Genomic DNA, 24,520 nt, shown 5'->3' on the forward strand with positions numbered 1-24,520 from the left:
AAGATAGATCTCCTGTGCCTCATTTGATCATCTGTCAGCAAAGAAGCCAGAGGATAGGGCAGGGAAAAACATGTGCCCCCTTACTCTGACGCAGCCCATGGAAACTTGAGGGGTTGACTATTGGTGAAGGGTGTTCAAGTGGAGAGCTTGGTACCAGAGAGTGAGGGACACCACAGTGTGTCCCAAAGGTGACTTCACCATGAGGAGAGGTGGCAGGTGACTGTGCCAAGTGTAGGGTGCGAGGGGCTGGCATTGTGCAACAAATAGTGCCATCTCCTGGGAGGAGCCGGAACGATGACCTTGTGGTCAGCGCTACAACACCTGGTTTTTAAAGTGGTGGGGTTGGTTTTCGCTTGGGGTTGGGTGGGGTTTTTTGTATCTAATCAGTGCTTTAAAAATTAAAGCACCAGAAGTCGAAATGTTAATTTCGAACAGAATTTCATTAACAGATTTTTATTATTATTATTTTATTATTATTAACAGAAGTGTTAATGTCTAGAAATGCAAGTTCACATCTCGCGTCTCTGATTTTTTTTTGCTAATACAGTTTTTAATGGAAAAATTTAAGCTGTATTTTAGGTTTTGTTTAAAAGAAGAAAAGTTTATCAACTACTAGAGAGTAGTCTAGAGAAGTAAATCTTAAAAACAAGAGTTAAGGTCTTGGTCTTTGATTAAGTCCACTGTTATTTCCATAAACATACTTCATAAAGCCAAGTAATTGCAGCATCTTTTCTAATAGAAAGCAGTAGTGACCTATAGGAAAATGTTAAAGTAAGAATGATTACTTGGACTCGTATCTCCTTTTCTTGACCATGTCATAAGAGTAAAAATATTTTCCATCTTAAAATTATTATCCTATAAATAGTTATATTGGGAAATATTCACTGTGGTGCAAAATCTGGGATTAGGGTTACTGAAATTATCCTAGCAAGTGGAGTGTAATATTCAGCTTTTACTGAAAGTCATTAATGGCGTCGCTCAATCACCTGACAGTTTTATTTGGAGGAACTGAGCAATTTTAGTAACATCAATGGAACTATATGGGAGATGCAACTGACATTGTGAGGTTTTCTTGTTACACACTTCCAAATAAATACATGAATGCAAACAAAAAGCAAATAACAAAGTACAACTTACAAGGTGGGGGAAGTGACTAATCAATGTGTTAAAAAAAAACTTTATTGCTAAAATAATTTTGATGAGGTATATTCAGAATGGTGAGAATTTGTGAGCTCTGGATAGAGAAATAGATTTGGAATTGGTTTTATTGTGTCATGATTGCTTAGGTAATTTACTGGCAAAGATGCAATTTAAAAATAGTTTATTAAAAAAAGAAGATAAAATTATTTTGCATGTAAATTATAAATCTGTTCTGTGTCATGTTAAGATTGCTAGAATTGGCACATTTTGTGTTCCAAAGGGTCTATGGGACTGTTGTGTCTGACATTTCTGGATGGTACAGTACTTAACTGTACAATTAATTTCTAGTTATGATGGTAATTGAATGTGTATTTCCTTTTTCAGTATTAGTGCCAGCTTTCCCTGTCATACAGTATTTAACATACAAAGAAAAGGTCTAACTTTCAGTATATTCTGAATGTTTACTGTGTGATAATCTTGGTGTTTATGCAAGTCCTCACTATTACAGTTGTGACTTTCAATTTCTGACATTTGAAAGGAATTCAGTGTTGACTTATCTGACTATGTTGATTTTGAGTTGCTGATAAAAATCAGCTGCTAAAGGTTCCCTTTGCAAGGGGCCATGACCCTTGAGCATACCACACAATAAGTACTGTATTTGCTTAGATGAAATTTGAAAACTATTTTTGTCTTGGACTTTAGTAAATTACTGAAGTTTTAATTGCATAGTTTGGGAGTAAAGTATGTATAACAAGCTCATTAACTTGGAAAATACTGTTCTAAATACCTGGAAAATACTGTGTGATTAGATAAGTAAAAATGTAAGAAATCCAGTTTAGCAGAGGAAGAATGCATTGCGCTCACAGAAAAGCTGCCCCTCTATGCATCTGACTTAGGAATTTCAGCAGTGGCATTCCATACAGGAGGCAAGGAGATATCCTAACATTAAAGCAGACCATCCCTCTTGGATTTCCTATATAATAATCACGTTTTCTGCTTGATAGAGTATACACTAAACAAATGGTAGTGTTTTTGGAAAGGCAGACGAGAAAATCTGTGGTCTTAAAAATGAAATTATATTGTTAGAAATGTTTTCATTATTAACTGAAAAAGGGAGCATTTTTCTACTGAACACTATTTAATATTTATGCAACCTGAACGGTACCAATGGAGTAGGTAACTTCAGGGGGAAGTAGTTTTCATTGAAGCAAAACCAAGAGTAATATATGCTGTGTAAATAGTAGTTATATCCTCATCAGAATACATCTACGTATGCCAGAATTAGGAATTCAGCCTCAGGGCAGTTGTCAATATCCTGTCTGGAAAGCAAAGATTGTTGTTTATTTTTTTGTTTGCCTCACCCCCCAGTCATCAGTATCGACTACAGTGGAGCAAATTACAATAAATTGCAGTATTTATAAATAAATAATATTTGTGATGTCTAATCTTCCTCTGGCCCAATAATTTCTACCAAACACAACTTACATTTCAGCCTTAACTTTTATAATTTACGTAATGAACCTTTTCCAAAACTCTTCTAATATATTTGTCAACGAGACTTAATGATAGTCAACAGGCAATTTCCACTTAATTTTATGGAAAAGTTGACAAAGCTTGCTGCTTTTGTGACAAATGGTAAGCAGGTATTTTGCTTGGTTAGAACTTGAAAATTTTATTCTAGGTCACTTAGATCTTGTGCACTAGTGAGTTCATAATCCTGACTTCCTTCCCATTTTTTCATACGCAGGCAGAAGGAGAAGACAGCCTTAAAAAGATGCAGCTGATGGAGCTTGCAATTCTGAATGGCACCTACAGAGATGCCAACATCAAATCACGTAAGCATGTCATGAGCTCAAGGGTCAATGCCATAGAAGTGTGTGCAGGTTTTGAATCTTAAAGCTACCTTTGGAAAATGTACAGTGGCAATTTATTTGGAGAATGGAAGGCAGTAAGGGCCCAACAAAACTGTAGGTAGCTGTCGCAAAAGATTTTGGGGGATAAGTTATGTCAGTTTGCGGGGTTTCTTAATCTTGTTTCTTGTCCCCGTTACTTTTTTAACAGTATGTATGGGTTGGAATATTTACAAATATCTAGTATAAAAAACCTCAACCCTCAAGCCAGATTTTTCTATTTTATGTTCCTTTTTTCCTTAAAGCATATAAAGGACAGTAGACTCCTTTTCATTTTTTAGAGATTTAATTTTAAAATGTTGCAGATGCTCAGGATACTGTGAATACATTTTTCTGTATTATATTCCTTCCTTTCATCTTGCTTGCATGTGTACCCCCAATGTTGTGTTTTACCAACAATTCATCAACTGATTTCACAGCTGAGTTCACATGGATCAGTGATGTAATGAGCCGTTTTTACGATTACTTCCATTACATTTGTGTGAAAATGCTTTTGCAAACGCATGTATGCACAAGTTTACACTTGAAAATTAATTATACGCACCTACTAATGAAAGCATATACCTATTATGTGTGATACAAATTTTCTTCAGTTGAAAATCTAATTTCTCCTCCTAAAAATACAGTTGCTGACACTGTTCAAAAGTACATTTTTTGCTGTAGCTGTGATACAGATGTCAAATGTAAGCACAGTTAAATCAGTCTTTTCACCAAGGACCTATTGATATTTGCAAATTTGTTTCTCCACACAGTCCCCATTTCAATGTTGAATATGTTTAAAGGTTGGAATGCAGTTAGGTCAAACTGAGAGTGCTTACACAAGTGTAATTATTCTGATTTGAAAAGAGACATAAGCAAGGGCTTTTACCACTGCAATGGAAATAGTAAATCTTTCAGCCCTAATGAACACTATGATATTTAAAGCTAGACGAGTTTTAAATATATGGTAGTCTCTAAATTATTACAAATTTATGAGTAAAATAGCTTTCAGAATAGCTTAAATTGATGCAAACTTTTGCACAGGAATTTTTTTATTAATTTGAGGAATTTCTTTGTCTGGGCTGTTCCCATTGGTCTGTTTATCAGTGTAAGTGGGAAGATGGAAATCTTTATTCATTTTTTGACTAGAGATTGCCACACTGATATGCATTATTTGATAACGCAATTTCAGTCTTTGTTTTTTGATTTTCCTGGAAATTTGAAGATGTAGAAGCTGTACTGGTATATTTCTCTTTAGGAAAGGAAGTAAAAATATTTGTTTAAAAAACTAAAAATAATTTTTAAAATGTTCCAATTCTGAAATTGAATCAAATCTGAAAAACTTCAATCCATTTATCTTTCCAGGTGACCTGAAAGTAAATTATATCAATGTAGATCAACAGCAGTGCATAGAAATACATAAATTATAACCTTTTAAGATTGACTGTTACCAGCAGATGTGCTAGTGTTTAAGTTGTTCTTCTGGTGTGCCAACTGGCTTCAAATAACACTTAATGAAATATGCTAGCACCACTTCAGAAAACAAACAAAACCACCACAAACAAACAAAACACCAAACCAAAACAGAAAAACCACCTATTTTCTTTAACTTAACCGAGGCCATGGTGAACTTCTAATATGAAGGAAGTATATTACTTGGTGAAATTTTATATGGAAATAAAATTTGAGCCTGTTTTATTCATGTTAGGGTAGGACAGGACCAATTCATGTTTCTACGTCATCTTCAACTTCACTGATCCTGGAAATGAGAGTTGTGTATATGTTTAAATACAATTTTAAGATACATAAAAACTCTAGACTCATACAGCAGCTCTGCATAACTGAGTGTCTGTGGACTCTATAGATGCACTAAATTTTGTACTCTGTATTTGATTGTGACAGTATTTTCCTCGTATTTCCTGCATGCATCTCAGTCTCATGCAGTCTTGATAGCGTAAATGAAGAAATATGGTCTAAATTGAGCTTTTGTGCTGTGTAACCTGTTTGAGAAATCTACCTCACTGTTTTACAATGGCTTTTTTTATTTTGCATGTTCATACTTAATCACACTGGAAAATGGAAAGCTGTTTGCATTTGAATGGTGTGCTTGGGCACTGTGTGATCAGCGCATGTACTAATGATTTCCTTTTATTTTTCTTCTTTCCTACTTTTTCCCTTTTTTCCCATTCTTTCCACGTTTTGTACTGCTATCTCCATACTTTCCTCTGAATTTCTTTGCTTACTGTAGCAGCCCTTGCCTTTTCTCTTGCAGCAACAGCCCAGGCTCCAAGGATTATTACTGGGCCTGCGCCTGTTCTCCCACCAGCTGCCCTGCGTACTCCTACGCCAGCTGGCCCTACCATAATGCCTTTGATCAGACAAATACAAACCGCTGTCATGCCAAACGGAACTCCTCATCCCACCGCTGCAATAGTTCCACCCGGACCCGAGGCCGGTTTAATTTACACACCATATGAATACCCCTACACGCTGGCACCAGCTACATCAATCCTTGAGTACCCTATTGAACCTAGTGGTGTATTAGGTAAGACCTTTGTACGTGGATGACCGGGGAATGTATTGCTTGTGCTTCTGTTGTGTTTGCAAGGTAGAGGTTCTTGGAGCTCAAAGAAAAAGGTCTGAAGCAACAAACTTATTTCAGGAATATCAAAACTGCCTAGGAGAGCTGCTCAAATGGTGCAGCTCTTAGACATTTCAAGTGTATTTGGTATTCCTGAATGTGTGTGCTTAGGTTATAGTAATAAATTTACCGAAAAAATAAAGTCTTCATGTTTGTATGATACTAGATGGTACATACATAGGCAAGGGGAAAAAAAATAAATACAAGTTGACATCCTATTACATGTCATCTGGGCTCCTGTGAATAACAGATTAGTTTGTATCCTCTTTAACATAAATTAACATCCAGCAATTTTTGGAAGAGAGGGAGTGGAAAAGCCTTTGTACAGTTGGAGTTTTATTTAGTATGCAACTGATAGATCTCTACTCAGTGTCAGAAAGCTCTGAGTTATATTGTGAGCAGTAAATTATTTCAGTGAATGAATATAAAGCAAGCCGAGTTCCAACCAAAGGATGATAAAATTAGCAACTTTACTGATGGCTTCTTTAATATACGGTACACTGAAATGTCCATCATTCCTAATATTTCAGACAACTGACTTAGTGTGTGAAGGCAAGAATGATAAAGCAGCCGTGACAATTCAGTTAACTGGCCAATATGGAACAAGCAGTTCCAATAGTTTCTTCCTTCCCTATCCTCTACAGAATCTAAATAATCTTTTTTCTTCAGTTTGTTCTGAATTGCATATGACCTTGGTGCTGCATAATGTTGATTTTATAGGACTTTGGTCTCAGTTTGTTCAGTGGCAGTTATTGATTTACACAAATTCTAAACATCGCTAATGAACACTGGACAATAAGGTTCAAAGTCAATATTTTGTCGAAAGTATTGCAAAAAATCAGTGTTTCACGTGACAAATACTTGGTGAGTTATCTGTATTTGTGCCTGTTTCCATATTATGTACAGTAAAAAAGAAAATGTATTTCAGACTTCTGTCTTGCAGGATTAGTCAATCAGTAACAAAAATTCTAGTAGGACAAAAGTATGCAGTATGTCTGTCAGCTTATGGCTGTTATCAGTTAACCCATAGCCAAAATTCTGCAAGCATATGATAATGTTATCATTTAATAATTTCCCACAAATATGTAAATATTCTCCCTAGCTCCTCTCTACCTCCAGTCTGTGAGTCCAGTTGCGGTACATCCTGGGCTAAAGTCACAGTTAGAGAGTTCATCAAAGTAACTGTTAGTGGTTAGTGGCAAGCCCCTCTCCTGAATTCAGTTAATAGCAAGTAAAGAAGTACAGCATTCCAGAGTAAAGTTTATTAAAAGGCAGGGAACTTGGATTTCTCACAGGATTTTCTATAAAGAGATAGGAGGGAAAAATTAAAATTACTTCTAAAATGGCATCTGAAACCGTTGTACGCTCTTGGGCTTAACTGTGTGAGGTGTATTGCCCAAAGCAGACCTCATCAAAAAAATGTTATTTAAAGTAGGAAAAGGGAGCGGGGAAAAAAACCCACACTCCTGCTTTAGCTGCCTAGAATCAATGACTCTTAATACTTTTGCTCTAATATATGAGCAATTGTATGGAGTTAATTGCATTAAGTCTGTGTTTCATTGAGTTTTATTTTGTTCTATGCTCATTCGCATTAATAGTATTTTGTCCATTTTTGTGGTGGACCTTTAAGATACTTCAAAATAATTCTGTTAAAAATGGCAGAGAAATGCATCCCTATCAGTATTTTTGGGGATGTTGGTGTTGAGATCCAATTTTAGTTGGTGACTAACTTTCAATTCCCTTCCTTTTATCTTCAGGTATGGCTTTCCCAACGAAAGGCTAAGAATTCAAGAACGGTCTTAACTGATCCTTCATCAGATCTGAATTTTAACAAATGCTTAGTTTTCAGCAGCCTTGAAAAAAGCTTGGCCTAGCAGTCAGTGACTTACTTGCACTTTTTTTGCACATAGATTTAAAATAAAATAGTGCTATTAATTTGGATTAGGTCCTGTTATTACAGAGTAGCTGTAATTTATGAGTGTATAGTAGTATACTGACTGCTAAGTGTTCTATATAGTGTTTGCTTTACTAATCACCTAATTCATTGCAGTTCATACTTATTGACTTAAAGTTTAAAATCACAATCTGTAGGCTTGAAGAATTGCTTTAAAACTTTTTTTTTTGTGTTAGAACTGGAAGTGATCTTACGGTTAGCAAATAATTGTCAGTATTAAAGATGGCATTATTTAAAATAGTCCTGCTGCAAGAAAGGCACTTCAGTGAATATGTGACTAGTAAAGCTTAAATGTGCTTGGGTCTAATAGATTTCATGAAATACTGTAATTTTGGGATTGTAAATGAATGGATTAAACAGGTTAAGGCCAGGATGTTTAAAATAAATGCAATATTAATCTGCACAGATAAACTTCTTTTTAAGATTAAGATTTGAAACTACTGTGCCTTAACTTGTTGCTTTTCTTAAAATGAACTTTTGTAGTTAATGATCATTTAAATCCATTTTGATAAACCTGCTGTTAATGTTTTCTGTGAATGTTTTCTAACTTTGTCTTGGTAATTGCAATTTGACTAGGTGCGGTGGCTACTAAAGTTCGAAGGCACGATATGCGTGTCCATCCTTACCAAAGGATTGTGACCGCAGACCGAGGTTAGTTTAGTTCTGCAGTTCTTGTTTGTAAGAAGTGCTTTGAGTGTACATGGGATTTGCAACACCACAGCTGGTTAACCAAATACCCTGTCTTGACCCATTCATGATTTTTCTCAAAAATCTGGACAGCTTTGGGAATGCTTGCAGTTTTAAAAAAAAAATTCTAAACTTGGCTTTCCCAGCTCAATTAAATATATATACTTTGATATATTTAACAGAAATTCTATAACTGATTCAGTTTTAAAAATGAAACATCTCTCTGTATCGGGAAATGCTATGAAATCAGTGCTGCAATAATTAATTTGGTCCTGTTCCCCTCTTTCCCCCCGGTTCGTTCTTTTAATTGGTGTGGAAATATCAGATTGGTGTTGCAAAATAAAATGAATGGATGGTTGCTTAATGAGAAAGAAGTAAAGGAATAAATGCCTCCTGTCTGTGTTTGGAGAAATCTGAAGATTTAGATTCCTTTTTTTCCAATAAACTTTAGAGCCACTGTACTATATATTATGAGGAGGATGCACGTTCTCAGATACCTAACTGAATTCAGAAAGGTAAGGGCTGTGAAGATAACTTCAGAAGTTGTTTGAGTTTGGATTAGTATGGGTAGGGGAAGGGAGGGTGTTTTTGTTTTTTGTTTGGTTTTGGTTTTTTTTCCAAAATCCATTTCTTGGTATTTGCCTTTTGCTGCTAAAATGTATAACCTGAAGGAGAAACAACTTTTTTAAGACCTGTTGGTGAGATGACATCCAATATTTGGGCATCTCTTTTTAACCCTTGAATGGAAAGTAAATCTTCATTTTTCTCCTGTTCCTCAAGTGTCATGCCTTTGGACCCCTGAATGAAGTGTTTAAGCTTATTGAGAAAACTGATATTTTCGGTTTATTGACATCAGCTAGGAAGCAGTGTGGGGGATGAATTCTTTTCCCTTCTCTGCTGCTGACTCACTGTGGTTTTCAGCAAGTCATTTAATCTCTCTGTGTATGGTTTCCCATTGGTCAAATAAGGATAATAATACTTCCCTACCTCACAGGGGTGTTGTGGGGGTTCTTGTTTTGTACAGGGCTTTGAGGATGCAAAGCATTATGTGCCAAGTATTATTATTCTGCTCTCATCCAAATCAATGTTGTGCAGGTTTCCATGATATTGTAATATTCAAAAGCCAAATTCCAGTGGCAGATCTGACATCTCCTAACATTGACTACACTTCTCACAACCTTCCATAAATTAACTACAAGAGAGAATACAGATTCTGTCCCATACAGTAAAATGGGCCCTCCTGGATATTTGGTATATTTATGTAACATTTTGATCTTTGATATGATCTTAGGCTTTACAGAAAGTGTAAAGCTGATACAGGACACTACTTGAGTTTTCTGTAAGATTGTTTTATATCACTGCACACTATTTGCAAGCCCTATTAGCTTGTTCTCATTTCGTGAGAACTCTTCAGTGGGGCAACAGGATATAATCAGTTGAAGGTCATAGCCCATGTCTACAAAGAAAAAAAAAAGAGAGCAAAAAGGAAATTGGTTTTAATTTTTTTTTTTTAAACTTAAGTCAAGAGAAATTGGTGATAAGGATTTGGTTGTCCTTGAAAATTTGACCTGATGTTGCAAAAATCAGTTTTTTGCTAATGGTCCTTCATGATCTGCAGTGATAGTTTCAGGTGACAGATGTGGCTACCTTTTTGTGTAATTAGATATTTACCTGAGACAACTAGTAAACACACTGATAATGTGGGGATGGGGGTGTTTTCATGGAGAAAATACCATTTTGTGGCTTATCATTGTAAAGCTTGCTCAACACAGATTTTAAATATTTTTTGAAGGGCCTAGATGTTTAAACTGGGTCACTTAAAAGTAAATTAAATTAATTATTGGCATAATTTCACCTTCTTTTAAAATACAGCCATTTTCTGATAAAACAGCATTCATCTCTAGCAGTATTGGAAACCCATTTCTTAAGTAGATAAATAAATAAATACACTTATTCCTGTGGAATAAGTTAGGCATACCTCTCTCAGGAAAACCATGCTGATATTTCAGGAGAACATTAAAGTCTTATTCAAATAATCCCCGTTTGTATTAAGAAACTTACACAAAGTTAGTTTGACAACTGAACTTCATTGTATTTCGAATTTTAAATTGTAGGTTATCACTGCACATATCTAAAAGTTTCACACAAAAGGTTTTGGAAACAACTTTATTCAGCAATAAAATTTCTTTTAATGTACTGAAATTATATTGTAGAGTTAAAACACCATCAGTATTTGCCATATTCACCTATTTGGTTATTCTGTCACCAGGAAACTTCCATAGCTATGGTCACAAAAAGCAGTGTCAGCAAACGGATACTTCTTTTTTCAAAGCAGAAATTTTTTTTTTTACATAGTTAAGGGTCACTAAATCTGTCTTTGCATTCATTGGGTCTAAATTAGGTTGGTGGGGCTTTCTTGTTTTTTTTTTTTTGTTTGTTTGTTTTGTTTAGTTTTTTTGGTTTTTTTAGACTCTAAATTGACTCACAGATGACTTTGTAGTACTACTGCATTCGCTTTCTAAGTAGTTTTTATTCTTTGCATAGTTTTGTTTTTTTGTCGCGGTTTGGGTTTTTTCCCTGAGATAAGCACTGCATTTAAAGCAAGAATCCCCAAATGTGTAAATGTTTTACAACTAAGCATGTAGAATTGGTGAAGGGTTGGAAAATATAGCTCATTTTAACTCAGAATAAACCCCCAGTTTATAAATAATACAAAATCAAATTTGATTTATATAACAGAGAGAGACTGACTGATTTAATTGTAATGAACTGTAAATGGTGTTGCACAGTTGACAAACCTGTGTGTACTGTAGAAGGCCAGAGACTTGGCAGAGGATGTATCACAGGTGTACTGGTATCTTTTAAAGGTAGCTTGCTTTGATTTTAAACTCCACAAGAAATATTAATGCTGAGAATTTTCTCAAATGTTTTATCCAAGCCAATTTTCACATAATTTATATATATAAATTTTAATACCTTTTAATCAAAATTGTAATGCGTATCAAAATGCTTTAAAAGTCTGTTTCTAGTATACCTGTAAAGTGGTAAGATTGTGCCACATAAAATATTTATTTTTTTTTTTTCTTCTTTTTGAAGCAGCTGTTGTAATTTAAACAAATCCCACTTAACATTATTCTGAAAAAAAAAATTCAGGGAGCGTTTGGTCTCATTTATGTTACAGTAGTAATTTCTTGTAGTGTTATGAACTGTATCCTAAAATATAGGCCACTTTTATTATGTGAAAGTAAATGAACCCACAAGAAAGATTGTTAAATCGATGGTATCTGTGAATATTACACCTACTGGACTTCATTTTATGTAATGGCACAAATCTGACTTTGCACTGAATACCTTTCTCATTTTCATCTCCTCTGCCTTAGTCAAAATGGCAACAGTACAGAAACTTTTATCAACCTCAGAATATAATAGCTCTAATTAAGCTGTTGAATGAGTCTTAAAAAAAAAATAAAAAAATCATACTACTGTTAAGTGGACCAAGTTTGGTGAAGGAGAATGCGAGAGAATGATTAAAGAAGGAATAGCTCAAGAACTTTGGGAATGATAACTTTCCACTTGAGAACTTTTTTATGTTTTACTGTAATTTGTTTGTGGTTTTGGGTTTTATTTCTTTTTTTTTGTTTGTTTGGTTTGTTTTGTTTAATTGTTTTTTCTTTTTTCCTTTTATTGCAAAAGAAAATAGTATTTACAGGTGGCTTCTTTTAAAATATAAAAATATAAAGCAGGAATGTATATGAAATGTCAGATTTTATTGTATTTGCAGAGTATTAGCTTTGAAAATGAATAAAGAGAGCTGTTTGTAGTTTTAAAATGCCTTATTAGTATCAATTAGATATTTTCTCTATTTTTTCATGTACTTAGAGCTTTTTAAGTATAGACTTTAAAATGGCAGGACTTTTACAGTGTTTACATGCAAGTGCATTTTATAAGTGTCCTACATGTGTAAAATAGTATTTCGAATGGGAAAATGCTGGCTATAGTAGCAGGCTGAGCGTTTTCCTGGTTTCCACGATGATGCCTACGTTGCTAGACTACAGTTTAGTACTGCTTTGTATCATGAGGCCAAGAAATTCCATGTTGTTTGTAAATAGAATAAATGAAAGGCAATAAAAAATTTATTGAACAAAAACCCTTTGTTTGGCCCATAGTTTGTTGAACCAAATTGTTTCTCTGGGTCCAGAATTCCTTAGATGACTCCATTCTTTTAACAACCAGTTATTAATAATCACATCCATCATTAATAGTTGCTTTAATGCTTGCACCTGGGGAGGTACTAATGCTTAATAGCAGTCAGATACTGATGCTGTGCACTGACTGTTGTTCCAGATATCTTCTACCCAGTTCAGAAAACTGTTCATCGTTTTTTGTTTTCCAATTTCCTTCATCGACTGCTACTAACCATTAGTCGTTAGTCATATTTTATCTCTATTTCTCCTGTTAACCGGTTTTGTGGGAGTGGGCTTCTCCTTCACGTGTCCAAATCATGATGGAGGGCTGTCATGATTTTATTGCATTCTGTAGATGGTGTCGATCAGTATGTCAGAAATAAACATGCTTGTTTTTTTTATTAGTTGTGATTAGTTTTCATGTTGTCATTAAGCCGTCACTAGCTGGAACTAATCTCTTCTCTATCTTTTCTTTCTTTTTTTTTTTTTTATTTTTTTGTTTTGTTTTTTTTTTTTTGTTTTGTTTTTTTGTTTTTTTTTTTTTTGTTTCTAACCACCCAGCCGCCACCGGCAACTAACCTATGACCTTCTGACCTCTGAACTCTTCACCCAATGATGACCTGACCATGCCTGCCTGCTGATCAGTTAACTGGTAAACGCCTTTGCTTGCCTGTCTTCAGTGCAGCGAGCTGGGGCACTTGTCCGTTCGTCTTACCATCTAACAAAACAGACAAAGAAATTGTTGTCCTCCAACTCCGCTTTTTGTTGTTCTCCTGTTTGGGTGAAAGTGGTTCTAGAACCTGCACTGAATAGTAGTAAAGCAATAAGGTCCAACTCATCCCTCCGCACTGATCATCCTCTAGTGTCCTGCCCCAAGCGAACGGTAAGGAGGCCTCGCACGAGATGGAGACAGATGTCCCTTAACTACCCGATGACAGAGGCAGTTACTGTGAGAGACTTCTAGGAATATTTTTCTTCTCAGAAAAAAAAAAAAGAAAAAAAAAAGAAAAAAAAAAAAGTCAAAGCTCTCTCTGAATGTACTGTGTGATGATGCATCATGCATGAACCTTTGGTCAGGGATGTCACTGGGGAAGGGATTCCAAAAAGTATTCAAAATTTGATACGCTGTTTAGTCACTACCAGTGCCCTCAAAGGGCAGATGTTGCAGTCTTTTTTCTATTGCCTGCCAAATTGGACATTTTAAAGGAAGTGTGCCGTGAAATGCAGATTACGATGACTTTTCAGAACTACATTAATGCAGAGAACAAAATAGAAACACTATTAAAAAGTGAAATACAAGTTTAAATTGTTTTAATCATATTTTAATCTCCTTGGAAGATTACATGAGAACAAGGTACATGCATTATGTGTCACATTACTGGGCAAACTGTTCAAATATTTTTTTTAAACCTCCCTGTATAGAAAAATTTCATTAAGGATGTAAAAGCCATGCTTGCCTATTTGCTGTATACATGTAATGAAAATGTAGATAAAGTGTAGTGCATTGAAACAAAATGAACAAAAAAGTAGATACTTTTACTATACAAGGGTGCTGGTGCAGAAAAAAAAAATATATTTTTGGAAATGTAGCATTTTATACTTTCAAGTGTTATAAAAAAAGAAAAAAAGAACAAAGAAACCCTTTATTTCATTAAATGATTTTTTCTGGTGGTTGTCAAGAAACAAAAGACCAAAAGAGCCTTTTAGTCTTTCTTTTTTATTTTCTAAGTATTGGAATAAGTCTAAAGAAAAGGAAGTGCCTTATTTTCTTCATGGTCATTTAGTCAAATGTCTCGTATAATCAGCTTCTCCCTCAGACAAGTTACTGCATGCCACTCAGTCGCCCAGTATGTGAAAGAAGCTGTGAGGGAAGACAAATGATGAGTTGACCATATTAATTACCTGATTTTTGCCATACTAGTGTGATGTGACTTTGCCAAAATCTCATTAAGTGAAGTATTTGCTAAGTTTTCATCAAACCAGCCCATTATTATTTCAACCACTCTACTTTTTAAATCATAGCAAATGCCGTACTTGTGCAACGTAAACCAAAGGGTTCTGTGATACAGACTGTCTCATGCTAAAGGAGATTATTAGCTGACAAATGTTTGTAGAGCTGGAAGGTATGTCATTTTTGTTCAGGGATGGAGAGGAGTTTTCTTGATCTCGCTTGAAATAAATATTACATCAGCTGTAGTAGGCTTCGGCATCACCCAGAAAATGGATGCTCTGCGGATAATGAAACTGAAAGTGCGTAGCAAGTTTTCAGTCAGTGACTGAGCACGTCCCCAGTTTCCAGGAACAGCTCCTGCAGTGGCAAAAAGCATGGAAGTTACTTACTTTTCAGCTCGTCTTTGACTATTGTTAGATCTGGCCCATTGGCTTTTCTTCAAAAGATAAGCAGGAGAGGGACTTCAGCCATTTGAAGTCCAGCTATACCTTATTTTTAACCCTTGTTTCCACATGAGGTTCGGATAGCTGGGCAATTGCAAGAGCTGAAGCTGTTGAACGCACAGTATTTAATTCTGAAAACATTAAGTATTACTTTGTGGGGCTCAGTACTAAACTTGGCAAATATCAGGTGATAATTTTATTCCCCTCTTGTCAACTTATTCTCCTCCTGCAAATCTTCACAGCTTCCAAATGAAAGGTCAATAGTAAGCTAAGAGGGCTTACATTTTTAAGCACCTGCATGGTGACCTCATCTAACATCTTGTCTCACCTGGAAATAATTATCAGTTTATTTACTATGCAATAGACATTCATCCTTTCGTATTCAGCTAGAATTTTGTTTATTGTGCCACCGGCTTTGTCTTCCTGTTACACATACAGTTGTGTTGATTTTATTTACAGTATATGCTGTGCCATTTTGATTTTATTTTGGTTGGTTGGTTGAATAAACTTGCGACACTCGAACATTTGAAGAGAGATTTGCTAAAACAATACCAGTATTTGATCCAGTTTCATCTCAACTATGATAAAACCTGGACATTTTAGACATTTATCAAAGGTCTTTTACTGGGGGGGGAGGGGAAGTGTATGGAATAGATGTGTGACATGTGAAAGTAATGTTTGCTCTGAACAAACTTCTGAAAACTTAGTTGACAAAATTTTGGATCAACTTAAAAAAAAAGCATGACTTCTGAAATCTCTGAATGCCTTGGTTCTCAGTATTATCATTCTTTAATGACTTTTTCTTTATTAAAATAAGTAGTTTTAAGACTTCTTTCTGACAGTATTATGTAATTTTTTTAGAGTGGGTAGGTGGGAGTGTCGCTTGTATGTAACCGTACAGATGACATGTATTTGTCTATTCTTTATTATCTTAGTAGTTTCATGCTATGTATGTACCATAACCAACCTATTGCCTATGAGAAACATGTAAGATAATGTATTTACAGCCATTGTTACAAGTTTATAATGTATTTTTCTATCTTGTTTTATATGTATGTTATATAACATTCAAAAGAATTTTTTTCCTGATTGAGAAAAAAGGATACAAAATGCAAAACCCACAATTTTGATAACTGAAAAATTGCCAATTGTTTTGCAGTACTTTATTATATTGGGAGTGTTGTCTTTCTTGGGCTTTTAGTTAGCTACTGGATGAATACATTAGACATATTTGGGTTTTAGTTGGGTTTTTACATAGCTTGCATTTTAATTCTTTGGTTCTTTGCTGTTTCTATTAACCCATAGCATTATTTTAATAAATGTTATAATACCAACCTACTAACTCTGGACTATGTCTGTTTATTAACCATTACATGTTTAATTAAAATAAACAAATAAAGACAGAAGAATGTAAAGTCTTGAGTTACTGGACTAACCCTGAAGAACGTGACCACAGATAACACAACGTGACTTGTTTTTATGTTGTTTGTCAGCTGACATTCTGCACACTACTGTTAAGTTGGCTTTGGTCATTCTGGCCTTTTACCTTAGCAAATGGGTGCCAGTAGAAATGGGAACAAAGTAGCATTTTTTGAGGCATTCTTCTTGTAGAGTCTTGCCACTTGCCTTTCAGCATCTGCATTACTAATTCCACACTTTCTTTTTCTTTCTCTAAAATAATTACTGTTGGCTCACAGCAAAAGAGCAAAAGATGCCAGTGTATTGGTAAATTGTGATGGTGTACAGAAACCAGTTTGATTCTTTGTTGAACCATTCAGACGTTGCAGTTAATGGCACGGTAATTTGTGATTTGTTGGTTTTGGCACCTGATTCACTGTTGCATCATGTGACATTTCTAAGCACAGAATATTTCTGGATAGAATTGCTGTACATTGAAACACAAAACCTGGGTGTTTCCTTTGGCTAAAGTGCCTTATTTATGCCACGCTATTTCAAGTAACTTTTTTTTTTTGGTACTTCTGCTGTAGTCTGTCAGTATTGCCTAGCTCAGGGGAGTACAACTTCTGTAAGCCAAAGGTCAAACTGGATCTTTTCCTAATGACTGCAGAAAGTACAAAAATACACTTTTCACTAAATTACCAAGCAACATCCATTTCAAATTCCAGAGCTGCCTTTTTGTCATCTTTATCCCTGTAGATGACTGGAGCAACATGAATGCAGGGAATTGAGATGGTGAAAATGCTGTTTTGAGTGTACGTCTATGCAAATATTTTTACAGATACGTTTCCCCTTTCTTAGAACTACACTGTCTGAGGCTGCTTTACGTTTCCCAGGTAGTTCTAGATTTGTAACCTTGAGTCGGCAGTAATTACCGCTAACGTCGAGGGAGATCCACAGTGTAGATAACTTTTCAGGTGTCAACCGTTTTCTTCCTGAAAGTCCTTTTTTTTTCCTGTAGATAGTAAAAATCCAGATGAGGAATCGGAATCTGTTCAAATTCCTCCTTTAATTTATGACTTTCAAACTATTTATCTTGAAATACATGCAATATAAATAGAGTTCTCACAGTATTGCTAGTAATTAAAATATTATGCATCTTTATTTTATGGAGAAAAATAGTCTAGCTTTGATGATGTTTGCTAGTTTTCTAATGGCATGTAGTTCTTTGTTTTACAAAAATTTTAGGTAGAGCTGAAATGCCAGTTTATTTTGAATAGTTTCACTTGTGCAGAATTTTCTTTTTTATTTAACAGATCGTGTTGCTATCCTAAAACTCAGCCACAGGCAGATGATAAGAATATTAGATATTTACAACAAATAATATCAGGACCTTTTGACTGGGTAATGGAACAAGTGTCTTTATAGAGCAAATAATTTATATTCTTAAAGAATATTATCAGAGGCGCACATGTAGTTTGGTGAAGTACTCTGTACAGTATAGGTGAAACTATTCATATGGAACAAAACTTTAATGTTTTACATTAAAGAACACTTCTGTTACCAGAACTACTGCTTTTCTGTAATATTTTTATTATTTTGTATTTTTATCAATAGATATTAAACTACTGTTATACTTTGTCCACAGTGCATTTTCATCTCATTCTTCAGTATATGCAGTAGTTGAAGTTGCTGTAAATTTTGTAGTACTTTAAAACTGAAGGACAGAAAAAAATAGGAAAACTCTAAAATCAAAATAATATATTCATTATTGTTGTCCACCAAAGGCATTTCTCAATTTATCTGTGTGCCTGTCTGAAAATTTAACTATTTTATGCTTTGCCCACTTAGAGGAAAGGATATGAACTGTTCTTAGAACCGAATTTGAGGATGACTTCAGTATACCTAAATCACTGAAGTTAGTTTCTTTTTCTTTCTTATTCTGAGGTTAAATTGTCTTAACATTTGAAAGATCATGCATTCAAGACAATTAGATAATTGCTCTTTGATCCAGTAAAGTGGGATTTATCTTATGATAAATTTTTTTTTTGGTAGATCAGAATATAAGCAAAAATATAATCTAGCCTTTCACAGCAAATGCTGAGCAATGCTATTCACATCTTAAGTGTTGTACCAAAGTACAATAAATTTGGTTTCTCCAAGAGTATTTTTGTGCACATTATAAAGTGCCTTCAGGAACATCCTTCAGATATTTTTAATGTGCATATGTTCAGTGTACTGACAATACTGATCTTTCATTTGAACATACCTCTTAAAAGTGTGTCAAAAATCTGCATGTAGCGAAAGGTTTATTGCCAGATTATACTCCATGAGGGGGACCACTAAAAGGTTTTCTGCCCTGAAAATGTAGGGAAACATTGAAGTGTGTTTTAAGAAATTAACTTGGAGCTTATACTCATAACATGAGTATATGAAACAGTTGTGTCTGGATAAAAATACCAGTTATCAGAAATAGCACATTGAACAGAACGGAGTAACACATTCCTAGGGCTGGAAGTACATAATTGTTCCTGGAATTTCTGTTTTATTTTAATACGTTTGATACAGTTTTCTTAAACACTGTTAATGGAATACTGTCCCAATAACACATGACCCATAACATTAACACGTGGTAATCAATGTTGAATCAAACTGGTTAACGAAAGTACAGTGCTCTTCCTTCTCTGTGCCTGCGCACTAATTGCAGGTGGTGCATAGGGGCTGGGGCTTAGGCACAGCAGGCTGCAGTCCTAATTTCTTGGTGCCTGCAGTTCAGGTGTCCGTCTTTGACAACAGACTAACTGGGAGGAGTCTGCCTCCCAAGGCAAAGTTTAACTGAGATCTGAAACTTAGAATTAATTGAAAATACAGCAACAATAAAGCGACATATATACATATATGCTTTGACTTGTATTATGGCAGTTTGTGTGAAACATTTAAGGTTTTGTTTGTGCAAAATAATGTATTCTGAGGGGAAAAGCAAACATGGACGTTGCCAAAACACATGTAAATAAACACCATTTATGACTGTACATTATGTGCAATAAAGTAACTGGAAAAAGTGCATGTACTTTATCCTCAAAAGAAAACTGACAGCTCTCAAAGCTGTAGCTATAGTTTCATTTTCTGAAAAGTTAAATTTTATTCTGTATCTAAGCAGCAGAATAAAGAATGTACATTTTTCACACTTAAATTTTCATTAATGCTTCTAGCAAGGTTATGAAAGATGTTAATTGTTGGAGAGACTTAAACTTTCATGGTCGTCCGATTATCAGGGTGTATTTTGCTTAAGGTTTTCTTACTGCATATACTGTTGTTTGTAAATGAAGGAAGTATGCATTATATATCGTAAACATATAGTACATTTTTTGCATATGGGTTTGTGGATGCGCAAACTATAAATTCCACAGAGATAACCACATGATTTTGGTGATAATGTACTTTTGTAGGCATAACTGTTACAATTGTTCAAAGCAAATAAGAGAGGTACTCCTTTACTGTAACTTTAACACACTGGTTGGGGGTTTCTGGTTATAGTTTCTGGTTACTGTAGAAAATGAAGATATCTGCCACCCCACCTAGTGTGAACCTAGCAAGAAACACACTTTTAGAGAAGCACTAGATAATGGTGTTCTACATTTTCCTTAATATTTATGTCATGATGCCTAGTTTTAGTTAAAAGGACAATTTCTTTGCCAAGGTGTTCTTTGCTAAAAATTCCTTCTACTTCACATTGCTTAAATAAAAAACTGTTTGCTTCAGAAGTAAGTGAAGTAGAGAAGGTTAAGTGTGACATCTTTAGAAGTCTGGTAGAGTAGGGGAGAGGAGGCTAAACACCAGTGTTCACGTACACTTCTGCACACCCGGCAAGGATGAAAAGTTTGGCATAGTCAGTCTTTGAAGACACCTTTCCTGATGAGTCTCACCAAAGTAGTGGCATACAGTTGTATGTGAGCTAGCTGTAGTTTTAGAAGTTTACAGAACGTAGGAATGCTGTTTGGCATGTGCCACATGAGCAGGTAAAGCAGCCCTTGTCATATTTGCTGTTGAGTGCCAGCTGCCTGTACCCTGCAGTCCTGGCCTGGAGTGTGGGCACAGCCTTGCTTCTGTGCTGTCTCTGGCTGCACTGTGCAATCCCCCTCCTTCATCCATCCGGATCCCCAGAGAGCAGAACTGTATTTGTTCCTTACCCCTTGAACCAAGTCAGTAATACCTGTTTGTGGTCACGTTCATGTTAGGAATTGTGTTTATAGGTCTACAAGTTAAAGCTAGATGTGGAGTTTAAAGATTACAAATATTTTATCAGTGGACTTTTACCACCATTCTACCAACACTGTCTGTGTGTTTTGGTATGTTAACAGGGGATGGCCTGGCATCTCTAGATGGCTCTTCGTTGTGTTACTGCAGTTACTGTAGTTCCCTTGAGGCAACACAAACTTGACCATTATCAGTGTCAAAATAATGAGAGACATTCATAGCAAAGAGTACAAAGTGCAGTGTCAGAAATTACTTTCATGCTGGCATTCAGGTCTACCAGCAAAAATAAAAAGGGACTTTATCCTACTGTTTTCTTGGTGACCCTGTGAAGTTCTCAAACAGTTAAAAGTAGACAACTGACAGGCAGTTCCTGTTGAGTTGAACTCGAAAAATTAGCAATCACAAATAATCAGTAACTCCCTAAAAAGTTTGGCGTTTTTTGTTGTTTTTTTTTTCACGAAGTAGCATAGCATGTATTTGTCCTTTTTAATTTCTGTCACAGTATTTTCAAAGTGTTTTCATCTTCAGCAATAAATAAGATTACTACTTTGAAGAACAAACTGGATAAACTGAGAGTTGAGGTTCAAGGAAAAGAAACATCAAATAGTGTCACACCTCAAAACTGCATCATTTCAGCAACTTATCAGAAAATGAAGGTGTTTTCTCTAAAGTTCATGTGTTTGTAAGCACCTTATATGGACAAGATGCTATGCAGAGTAATTCTTTTTGTTTGTGGGACTTTTTTAGAATGAACTCTATAGATTTTCAGTTCACTGAGAGTGACCTTGCCATAGGTCAGTCATTGAGCAAACAAGTGTTCAGTGTTGATTCTGGCTTGCTTTCATACTCTTGTGAAAATGAAGCCCCATCTTTTATATCCAAGTCTTTTTACTACCATGACAGTCTCTGCCTCCCAAAGCAGTGTTTTAAAGGGATTTGTTTTTTTTTTTTTAACATTGAAGTTATTTCAGTAAAAAGGCAGGTTAGAGTGAGCAAGACTGTTACCAGAAATGTGTTAATATACAATAAAGATACTGGGATCACTGTTCTGGTGTCTGTATTGTGTGTATTAGAAACCCACAGTGAAATGTTAGTGTAATATTTATCTTATTAGTTGTCTACACCTTTCCAGTTACAATTTCCAGAGAAGGTGAAATGACAAGGTAACTGCAGATCACTCCTGTGTATGTGCTTTTTCATAGAGCACAGCCTTTTTAAGGTGTTGACCTCAGATATTGGGTAAAACATTGTAAATTTGTGATGGAGTTTATTTGTGTGCACAGTTTATTTGTTAGCCTATCTGCTAACCACTGAAAGTTCAAACATCACTACCAGTTCAGAAATGTTACTGCATGTTAATTGCTGTGGCAAATTCCATGTGTTGTTTTTAACATGGGTGCAATCTGGAGGCCTTCACATGCATACTACTCTAGTTAATCTGGATCATTTTCATGATCTTTCATGAAGAGTGGATCCAGTACTGCTGAGGGGGCCACAAGGCCATTACTTGCATGCCCTTGTGTGACTTTCCCATATAACCTTAGTGATGAGATCGTTTTGATTCTTTCCCTGAAAGGCAGTGAATGAAGCAGATCTTCAGCTTTGTTTCTGAGAGAAAATAGGACATGTATACCAATGTGGACTGAAAGAAGATAAAGAATAACAGTAATATCAGAGCTTTTGAACCCTGTCTTGGACAGATGACTGAAAATTACTCTGGACTTTATAGGAGCCAAGAAGGGGGACAACCCTAAACAAGAGCAGCAGTGTCAAGCCTGTATCATGTTGACAAGAAGTTCATCAGAGACTGCAGGCTGGAATTTTAAGTGAAGAAAATTGAAATTATCTCGGTCCTTGAAGAACTGGTTTACCATATCTCCTGTTATCTTAAGCAAGCTTGTTAATGCCTCTGTTGGAAATTTTTCCCTTCTTCAGCCTAATTTGAATTTCTTGTTCTTTTATTCTAAGGTTCTGCCCTGCCCCCTTCTGTGCTGTCTTGCATTTCATAGACAAATTCTCCCTTCATTAGGATGGTGAGGTGGCACAGGTTTTTCTTGGTACAGAAAGACAACAAGCAAGACTTCAGGTCTAGATCAGGATGTTCAGGTGTGACATTATGTAGAAAGCCTGTTTTACATTCATGTGACTCCAAGCAGATGGAAGAGAACTATTTTGATACAGAGGGCACAAATCTAATGTTTGGAACATCTGGGCTTCAGATGCTTCTTTCATTGATGATTTGTGCAGTTTTGGGCAAGACCCCTGCAGCCAAATCCACAAAATACCACCATCACCTTAAGTGATACGTCAAGATACGGAGTGTGGTCAGCAAGGTTTTCATCAAAATAATCTTTTTCATGGTCTTCCAGAAAAGAAAACACCATTGCCTTATCTTCTTCTGTCAGTTTCTAGCAACAACATCATCCAAAAAGATAACTCCTTGTACCCAAAAGCAATATACCTGCCTGAGTGCAGAAGGGAAAGCACTGTTTGATAAATCCCCATCTTTCCACCGCACCCACAGGAACCAGCTGGGCAGCTTGGCTCCATCTCTCTCAGGCACGTTTCTCCCCATTTTGACATGCATAGCACATATGGCTGTAACTTTGCCTTTTGCATTCCCCAGCTATCCATGAAGAAAGCTACTCTTTTACTCAAGTAGCTTTGGCGCTCTTGTTCTGAATCTTTGTCCCTCAGTTTCCTGTCAGTGAAATGAGGTCAACAGGAGAACCCCAGTAGAGTTTAAGTGGTGGATGGCCACATCTGAGATCATAGAGTGCTCAAGCTGTATAATGCTGAGTGCACTCCAGTATCATCACAATATCCAAGTGTCTCACGATCTTGAATGTGCTTAAGAATAAAGCATGAAAGCAAAACAAAATACCTTTGGCTTCTTACTTAGTCAAGCCCATGATACAGTTTCCAGAATCTCGTAGGCCAGCTGAGTCCTAGTCTCAAACCAGATCACTGAGTGATCTACCAATAGAGCTGTCTCAAGGGATAGCCATCCCAAGAAATGATGGGTACAGGTTACTCCTGGGAAGATTCTGGTTGGGCACAAGAGGAAATTTTTTTACAAGGAGATCAGCAGCCATTGGAATAATCTCTCCAGAGTAATGGTGTATTCTCTCTCCAGTTTAGGACACCTTTAAGGTTCAGCTGGACAGTATACTACCCTATGTCTAGACCTTGCTCTTACCAAAAAAGGTTAGACTAGATGGTCCTTGCAATTCTCTCATTGTGTTCATAGCAGTCTGAGTCCTGCAGGCTCACTGGGGATAGACGGAGCTGCATTCCTGTTTTTCATGGTTGGCAAGTCCAAGGAGAAGCAAAGGGACAGAGATGCAGGAAGCAGCACTGCTCTGTCTCTTCTCCAGTGAAACATAAGAAGTGAGGAGCACTGAGAGCACTTGAGACCTGGGAGGACCAAGAAAAAAAGGGGATTATATTGAAAACCTGGTTGGCAGAAGTGAGATTTGCTCTGCAATTATGTGAGGTTTTCAGTGTTCATAACTCTCAGCATAACATACAGCTTTTGGAACTGACATGCCTTAGAATAATTAACCTTGAAGGAAGAACAACAGTTTTTACAACTTCAGGCCTGTAGCTGTGAATGGTTACATTTGGGATGCAAGTTTTTCAGTGAGCTTTCAATTTGCTGGGGAAGGAGAGAGATAAATGCCACTTGTGAGAGATAACTTTGGGTTTCTCAAGTAAGAACCAGGGTTATCAGGTAGATCTAAAATAAAATCACCTCATCAGCCACATCACTAACCTCAGCAAAATCCAACAATAACCATTTTATACCTTGTCACACTCAACCACAAGACAGTTGGCAACCAAACACTTTTGGCCAATAGCAGTATAGTGGAAGGTGGAAAAGTGGGAATTTACCTCCTCAGTCAAGACTCTTCCAAAGCTTTATCTTGGTGAAGTAAACAGCTGCATTTTACTAGTTGTCATGTACCTCACAATG

General features: G+C 35.9%; 1 protein-coding gene across 8 annotated transcripts in view; it reads left to right on the forward strand.

Moving 5' to 3' along the window:
* The window catches only part of QKI (QKI, KH domain containing RNA binding), a 152,269-nt gene extending 128,844 nt beyond the window's left edge, over positions 1-23,425 (forward strand). Inside the window, exons 5-9 of one of the 8 annotated variants that reach the window (XM_088053367.1) lie at positions 2,888-2,975; positions 5,281-5,574; positions 8,201-8,275; positions 8,763-8,826; positions 13,057-19,474. In XM_088053367.1, the coding sequence (XP_087909493.1) occupies positions 2,888-2,975; positions 5,281-5,574; positions 8,201-8,275; positions 8,763-8,785 (480 nt within the window). In that variant the 3' untranslated portion in view covers positions 8,786-8,826; positions 13,057-19,474. Of the gene's footprint in view, positions 1-2,887; positions 2,976-5,277; positions 5,575-7,427; positions 8,827-13,056; positions 19,475-22,120 lie in introns of those variants that run through there. The other 7 variants (XM_014255960.2, XM_014255958.2, XR_001331753.2 and 4 more) reach the window with 7 other exon arrangements.
* The last annotated feature ends 1,095 nt before the right edge of the window (positions 23,426-24,520 follow it).

This window comes from Pseudopodoces humilis, chromosome 3 (genome assembly GCF_049639895.1).
Source record: "Pseudopodoces humilis isolate 2021_Gansu_Grassland_sample_001 chromosome 3, ASM4963989v1, whole genome shotgun sequence".
NCBI lineage: Eukaryota > Metazoa > Chordata > Aves > Passeriformes > Paridae > Pseudopodoces > Pseudopodoces humilis.